This window comes from Gavialis gangeticus, unplaced genomic scaffold (genome assembly GCF_001723915.1).
Source record: "Gavialis gangeticus isolate Ggan-Ray unplaced genomic scaffold, GavGan_comp1, whole genome shotgun sequence".
Lineage (NCBI taxonomy): Eukaryota > Metazoa > Chordata > Crocodylia > Gavialidae > Gavialis > Gavialis gangeticus.
This window is the reverse complement of record NW_017728995.1, coordinates 49,694,986-49,702,970: the sequence shown is the minus strand read 5'-3', so window position 1 is coordinate 49,702,970 and position 7,985 is coordinate 49,694,986. Positions and strand designations below refer to the sequence as shown.

Below are 7,985 nucleotides of genomic sequence, written 5' to 3'. Positions count from 1 at the left end.
TCTCCACGTGAATGGCCCCGCTCAACCCCTGCAGCCTCACGGCTTGGCAACCATCCCTGTACCGCCCCTCCTCTAGCTCACAGCCCGGCAAACTTTCTAGCTGCCACTAAAAAAAAAAAAAAAAGCAGCAAACCAAACAAACCCCGAAGCCAGGCCGGGCTGTAGGAGCCCAGGCACGGACACCACCGACACAAAAGCCCGGCGTGTCCGAGGGGCTCAGGCGGCAGCTGAGCTGGTTTGAGGCGCCTCCAGACGAGCCGGCGGCGAAGCTCGAAGCACCCGGAGACTGAGGGCACCGGCCTCTTCCGACCACGGCGACTTTTTCTCGCCGGCGCCCCGTGCCTTTTATAAAAAGGCTCAATCCCGCACCTGGCCAGCGGCGTCGCCGAGTCAGTGCCTGGCTCATCTCCCAGCCGCTGCACTGGCCTCCTCCCCGCCGGGCGGCCGCCGCTCCCGGGCCCAAGAGGAAAGTTTCCCGCCGCCGCGGAGCGCAGCCCGGCCGTACTCACCATGGCGCCCCGGGCGCGGGAGCAGCCCCCACCCCGCCGCCGCGCCTCAGTGGCCGGTGCGACCCCGGCCCCAGTCCCGGCCGCGCATCGCGCTTCCCACAATGCCCGAAACTGAAAGTTGCCCAACTCCCCCCGCCCCGTCACGCGGCGCCTGGCTCACCTGCCCGCCCCGCGCACCTGGCGGGGCGGAGCCCGGCCAACTTCCCGCCTCGGGCCCGGTCCCCGTGGAGAAAGTCCCCGAGCCGGAGGGAGCCTGGCCAGCCCGCAGGGCCGGGCGCTCCCCCGGAGGTGAAGGGAAGGGCGGAGGCCGGGACCTGTGGCGCTGGCCCGCTTCGGCCTGCCAGGGGCCTGGACGGGGGCAGCAGGGTCGGGCCCAGACCCCCGCCGCGTGGCAGCAGACGAGACAAGCCCCCGCCAGCACTCCGCGGTCTCGTGTGAAAGGCCTTGCCCGCAAGCGCTGACTCGCCTCCGGTGTCCCCGCGGGGTGTGCTTGATGCTGGGGCACACGAGGGCAGGCCGTGTCCAGGCCCAGACCCAGACCCGTTCCTCGAGGCTGCATGAGAACAGGGCACAGCCTCAGGACACTGAAGTTGAAGACCCGTGAGCTGGGCAGAAAGGCAGAGATCGCTAGCCCAGGTGTAGCACTGCTTATCTGTGGCTCCCACCGCTTCCAAACAAGTGCTGAGTCTAAGTGCCTATGTACAGTTATGAGAACCTAGTTCGGGGTGTGCTACTTCTCCGGTGCATTGCCATGCATTTTGGGGTAGCTAACCCACCTGCAGCACCCTGCTGATCCTGCAGATAATGGGCAGAGAGTACAGAGCACTGTGGTGGGTCCTTCCTTCCTGGTGTCCTTGTTGTGACAAGGCATTTAGCAGAATTCACATGTTCATTTTGGAATCTGACAGGTGTCTCAGCATATAATGCCTGATGCCGCAGGAAGGCTTAGTTTCATAGTTTCATAGATTTAGGGTCGGAAGGGACCTAGTAGATCTTCTAGCCCGACCCCCCGCCAGGGTGGGAGAACAACAAAACCCCAAAACAAAAAACGGGACTCAAATGAGTCCAGCCAGGTAGGCATCCAGCCTCTTCTTAAAGACCCCCAGGGCAGGGGCCAGCACCACTTCCCTTGGAAGTTGGTTCCAGCTCCTAGCCACCCTAACTGGAAGTAGTTTTTGTGGATGTCCAATCTATACCTCCTCTCCATCAACTTGTGCCCATTGCTTCTTGTTATGCCAGTGGGCGCTAGGGGAAACAGCGTCTCCCCCAAACCCTTCTGGTCCCCCCTAGTGAGTTTATAGACGGTCACCAGGTCCCCCCTCAGCCTTCTCTTGTGGAGGCTGAATAGGTTCAGGTCCCGCAGTCTCTCACTGTAGGGTCTGCCCTGTTGTCCCCGGATCATGCGGGTGGCCCTCCTCTGGACCCTCTCCATGTTGTCCACATCCCTCTTGAAATGTGGCGCACAGAACTGGACACAATACTCCAGCTGTGGCCTGACCAGCGTCGCGTAGAGGGGGAGGATCACCTCCTTGGCTCTACTCGAGATGCACCTGTGGATGCACGACAAGGTCCGGTTAGCCCTGCCAACCATGACCTCGCATTGTCGGCCCATGTTCATCTTGGAGTCAATAATGACTCCAAGATCTCTTTCTGCCTCCGTGCTCTCGAGTAGGGAGTTCCCCATTGTGTAAGTGTGCTGCTGGTTCCTACTGCCCAAGTGCAGCACCCTGCACTTGTCCGTATTGAAACGCATCCTGTTCCTGTTAGCCCACCCCTGTAACCTATCCAGATCCCTCTGCAATCTCTCACTCCCTGCTAGCGTGCTCACCTCCCCCCAAATTTTGGTGTCATCAGCGAATTTAAACAGGTTACTTTCCACCCCATCATCCAGATCGCTGATGAAGAAATTGAACAGCGCAGGCCCCAGGACCGAGCCCTGGGGGACTCCGCTACCCACCTCCCCCCAGGTCGAATATGACCCATCCACCACCACCCTCTGAGTGCGACCCCTCAGCCAATCTGCAATCCATCTGACTGTGTAGGCATCTATGCCACAGTCGCCTAGTTTTTTAACTAGGATGGGGTGAGAGACGGTGTCAAAGGCCTTGCTGAAGTCCAGAAAGACTACATCCACCGCGACACCTGCATCCATGGCCTTTGTGACCTGATCGTAGAAGGCAATCAGGTTGGTCTGACATGATCTCCCCCTAATAAATCCATGCTGATTGCCCCTGAGCATCATTTCTGATGCCGGCCCATCACAAATGTGCTCCTTGATGATCTTCTCAAAGAGTTTCCCCAGGATTGAGGTAAGACTGACGGGCCTATAGTTGCCCGGGTCCTCCCTCTTCCCCTTCTTGAAGATGGGGACCACATTTGCTACCTTCCAATCATCTGGCACCTGGCCCAAGCACCACGATCGCTCATAGAGCCGTGCCAGGGGCCCTGCAATAACCCCAGCTAGCTCCCTCAACACCCTGGGGTGGAGAGCATCCGGACCCGCTGACTTGAACGCGTCCAGCCCCTCCAGAAGCTCTCTAACCCGGTCCTCCCCAACCTGAGGTCTGAAGGCGATCCCCTCGAGTCCGGCTTCTATCACAGCAGGGAAGTCCCGGTCCCTGCACAAGAAAACGGAGGTGAAGAATTGGTTAAAGAGGTCCGCTTTCTCCTCTGACGCAACCACCAGATTGCCCAGCGTATCCTGCAGGGTGTCCAGCCAACCTCCCAATCCCCATGTCTGTCTCTGTAGACCAGACCGTTGTCACCCTCTGCAGCCACCAGATGAGAGCTACCATTGCAGAAGATTCAAATTCAGCAAAACACTTGAACACATGGGTGGTCCCAACGGGTGTCTAGACGCATGCTGGAAGGGTTGTTTAAATTAGAGCAGCTCCCGGACAGCTGCTCTAATTAAAACACCAGCATCAGGTGTATTCAATGTCCTGCATTTCAAAATGGCAGCAGGGCTGTTTTGACTAAAGTTCATTCAATTAGTTTTAGTTAAAGCACCCCCACCGCCATTTTTAAATGTGGGATGCTGAAAGTATGCAATGCTGCAGCATGCTGGAGCCTTCTAATTGGAACACGTCGAAGCAAATGTATAGGTTTCCATTGGCTTTAATGGGACTAAAACCAAGTTTAGTGAGAAGGTGACAGAGGATCATTGCCTGTGTTGTTTTAGTTTATTTGGCTCTTTCATTTTCATTTAATTATTTGTCAGGAGTGGCCAGAGGGACCTACAGTCTTGTCAGAAGGATGATACAATGCATCTTCACATTTTAACATGAACAGGGTAAAAGTACCTGAACTCATATAGAAAGAAGAGTCAAAGCAGCATGGTGGGAGCCATTTAGCATTATAATACAGGCTGCCAACTATTTTAAAACCTCTGCAATGGGATCCTGAAGCTCTGTGAGTTTTCAGCATATTATCTAACCTCAGGTGGCATCGCATATTTCAATTGAAAAGAGAATTACTGAAATGGAGCCTTTACAGTCTCAGTGGACAGACTATAGTGACCAACTGGAGCAACACAGGGCTCAAAGAACCTAATGAAAATCCAGAGAGAGCATATCACCCAGGATTGCAGAGAGACTGTTTTAAAAAAATGGAAAATAAACATATGTGGGTTTAAAAGGTCAGTGTCAAATTAAAAATCCACATCTGCAAGTTTCCTCTGAGAGTAAAGAGAGTAAGTTAATGATTATAGTGAAGGAATTTAAAATCAAATTTACCTGCTGCTTGTTTTTAGAATGTCACACAATTGTACAGAATGGAAATAATCTCCAGCAGATTCTCAGGCACTAGCTCTGGGTTGCAGCATCTGGGAAAGCAAGAAAGATATAAAACAAAACAGAACCCCAGACAAAATTTTCACTAACTTTTACAAAATAATGACAGCATTTATAATAATGAGGCTTCCTAACCATTCAGAATTTAAGGCCTTGTTTATATTTCTTTAAAAACACTAAATGTCTGAATCAAAATTCCAAGATTACAGATTGCCTCAGGCCTGTCTCTCACCTACTGACTCGTCAATTTACATCTTCACTGACTGCCTTTCTTGCATGCATACCAGCCTCTGGCTCCTTTACTATTCATTCCATTCAGGAAAACCACACATCAACTGCAGATGCTTCCTCAGCCTGACAAAGGGTATTTATACCTGAAAGCTTGCAAAGAAGAATTTTTCCAATGATTTGAGTTGGTCTAATAAAATATATCAGATTTACCCAAAGAACCTTGTCTGCCTATGTCCCTAGACCAGTGGTCTCCAGCCTTGTTGGGTAGGAGATAAATTTTTAAATTAAAAAGCAACCCAAGATCTATCTTATACCATCACCCCCTCCTCCCCACATAGGTCAGTCTGTCGGGGGGAATGCAGACTGAGGTCGAGGGAGAACAAAATTATTTGGGAGCTTGCCACCCCCAGCAGGTAAATCTGTCGGGGAAGGGGCAGGGGAAGGGGAAAGGGCTGTGGGGAGGGGAGGGGAGGGGCAGGGGCAGATCCCCAGCGGGCAGGGATGGAGAGGGGCACAGGCAGGAGCAGGGGGTGGGGAGAGTGGACCTGTCTGGGCCAGGTGGTGGGACAACAGGAGGCCTGGGGGGCCCCCAGACCTTCACTTGTCTCCCACTCCCCCAGAGAATTACAGGCCAATCAGTTTGACTTCAATCCCTGGAAAGATCTTAGAAAAAAATCAAAGAAACCATCAACAACAGGCTAACGGAAGGCAACATTATGAGAGAGAGCCAGCATGGCTTTGTTGTGGGTAGGTCTTGCCTGACCAACCTCATTTCCTTCTATGACCAAGTAACACACCACCTGGACAAAGGAGAAGAGGTCAATGTCATATATTTAGATTTTAAAGAAGCCCTTGACTTGGTCTCCCATGATGTTCTCATGGTAAAAGTGGAGAACTGTGGCCTCAACAACCTTACTGTCCGATGGCTGGGGAACTGACTCCATGGTCAGACCCAGAGAATGATAATCGATGGAAATGAGTCAACATGGCACATGGTGATGAGTGGTGTCCCCCAGGGCTCAGTACTTGGACCAGCACTCTTTAATATATTCATAAATTATCTGGATTTGGGTGTGAGAAGCAGACTGGCTAAGTTCATGCACAACACCAAATTATGGGGAAGTGTGGTCATGCTAGACCAGGGGTGGGCAAAGTACAGCCTATGGGCTAGATCTGGCCTGCTAAGCCATTCTATTCAGCCCACAGGATCCCTAAAAAAATTTAGAAAATTAATATTTATCTATCCTATATCGCGCCATGGTAGGCTGCCACCGCTGCCTCTGTGCTGCCCAGTGTGCAAGCTCCAGGCAGGCAGCAACAGCAAACACTGCCCGGTGCAGCAAGCGGGAGAGCTGTTTTCTTCCACAATGAGCAGCTGCTGCCACCACAGCACAGCCCCGATGGGTGAGCCCAGAGCTGAGGGGAGGAGGGGGGACCCAGGCTGGCAGCAGCAGCGGGTTATGAACTGGTGCTGAGCACTGGAAAAAGCAGCTCCGCCGGCAACTTGTGCTGCAGCCGCTAGTGCCTGTGCCTGCTCAGGACAGCCCTGTGCGGGCTGCAAGCGGCTTCAGTAGGGAGCACCAACCACGGGGCAGCGGAGGGGCTTCTTTTCCCCCGCACTCAGCACCAGCTTGTTCCCTGCCGGCGAGAGCAGATTGGGGCTGTGCCCCTGCCGGTACCACAGGGCTGGGGGGCCAGTGGGAGTGAGTGGGCACAGGAGCCAGTGGGAGCACAGAGCCTGCACCAGTGTCCCAGAGCCAGCACTGGCAGCGCCCAGAGCAGGGTGGCAGGAGTACAGGATCCCAGCCAGGAGGGGCTCAATGGAGCTGGGTCAGCTCCCTGCTCTCCCTGCTGGTGCAGCCCAGCCCAGCTTCACAGCCCCCTGCCAGCCTGTGCCCCACTTTGGGCCACACCGGTGCTGGCCCTGGGACATTGGTCCCAAGATGGTGACATGGGGACGGGGCACCTGTCAATGGGCAGGGCTACCTATGCGGCCCTCGACAGCTTGCCAAAACTGGGTAAGCGGCCCTCCACCTGAAATAATTGCCTGCCACTGCACTAGAGGATAGGCTGGCAATTCAGGCTGACCTGGACAGGCTCATGAGGTGGGCAGATCAAAACATAATGACATTCAACATGGAGAAATGCAAGGTGCTCCACCTCAGGAGAAAAAACCTACATCATATTTATAGGCTCAGCAGTGCTACACTCACTAGTATCACAAGTGAAAGAGACTTGGGGTCACGACTGACCACAAGATGAACATGAGCTACCAATGCGATGCCGCAGCTGGCAAAGTAAAAAGAACTCTGGCTTGCATCTACCGATGCATCTCAAGCAAAACCCAAGAAGTCATCTTCCTGCTTTACTCAGCTTTGGTGAGGCCACAGCTGGAGTACTGCATCCAATTCTGGGCTCCACACTTTAAAAAGGATGTGGAGAAGCTTGAGAAAGTCCAGAGGAGAGCCACACACACGATCAGAGGGCAAAAGAACAGGCTTTATGAGGACAGGCTGAGAGGCATCGGACTCTTCAGCCTGGAGAAGTGAAGGCTCAGGGGTGACTTGGTGACAGCCTATAAGTATTTAAGGGGTGTGCATCAGGAACTGGCAGAATGTCTGTTCACCAAGGCACCCCAAGGGAAGACAAAATCTAACAGTCACAAGATAGTAAGACTGTTTTAGACTGGACCTAAGGAAAAACTTCTTTACCATCTGAGTCTTCAGAGTCTGGAATAGACTCCCTCCAGAACTGGTGCTACTCTGGATACCTTTAAGAAATGCTTGGATGCTTATCTTGCTGGGATGATCTGACCCCAGCTGACTTCCTGCCCTTTGGACAGGGGGCTGGACCTGATGATCTTGTGGGGTCCCTTCCAGCCCTAATGTCTATGAAATCTATGAAAGTGATCAGAAACTGGTTTAAACCTGTAACAGAACAGATGTTTAGTGCACATAAACCAGTTTGAAAATGGCTGAAACCAGTTTGAGATAAATCTAGTTGAATGTAGTATCAGACTTAACTGATTTGGCTTAAACCAGTTTATGCATTGTCTGTCCAAGACCCCCTTCCTGGTTTAAGTTAAACAAGACTCCCCCAGCATCCCCACATGCTCTCTGGGCTGGGCTTTCTGCTCCACAGCAAAGCTGGCCCTGCCCCTCTGCTCTCTGGCAGCAGCTCTGGCAGAGATGGCAGGTACAGAGTGTCTGCCTAGATTCCCCCTGCTCCCCTCACCACTCCCTCCTAAACAGGGATTCCTCCCTCCCCTCTGCCTTACACAGGCACCTCTCAGCATTAGCTAGCATCCCACATGTTGGCTACAGTCCATGCTGTGGGAGACTGGTTCCTTCTTGGAAAAGCTGTTTAAAAAGAGCTTGAACTAGTGGAGAGAGGCTTTGTTTTCTGATGGGGTGGTCAACACTGTGTTATCAGCTCCCTGCTGGGCTGCTGGGGG

General features: G+C 53.2%; 1 protein-coding gene across 2 annotated transcripts in view; it reads right to left on the bottom strand.

Annotated features, from left to right (window-relative positions):
- The window catches only part of AP1S3 (adaptor related protein complex 1 sigma 3 subunit), a 47,827-nt gene extending 47,164 nt beyond the window's left edge, over positions 1-663 (bottom strand). The window contains exon 1 of one of the 2 annotated variants that reach the window (XM_019503651.1): positions 510-663. In XM_019503651.1, coding sequence (XP_019359196.1) covers positions 510-512 — 3 coding nt within the window. In that variant the 5' untranslated portion in view covers positions 513-663. The remainder of the gene's footprint in view (positions 1-509) is intronic. The other variant, XM_019503650.1, reaches the window with a different exon arrangement.
- Positions 664-7,985: the final 7,322 nt, after the last annotated feature.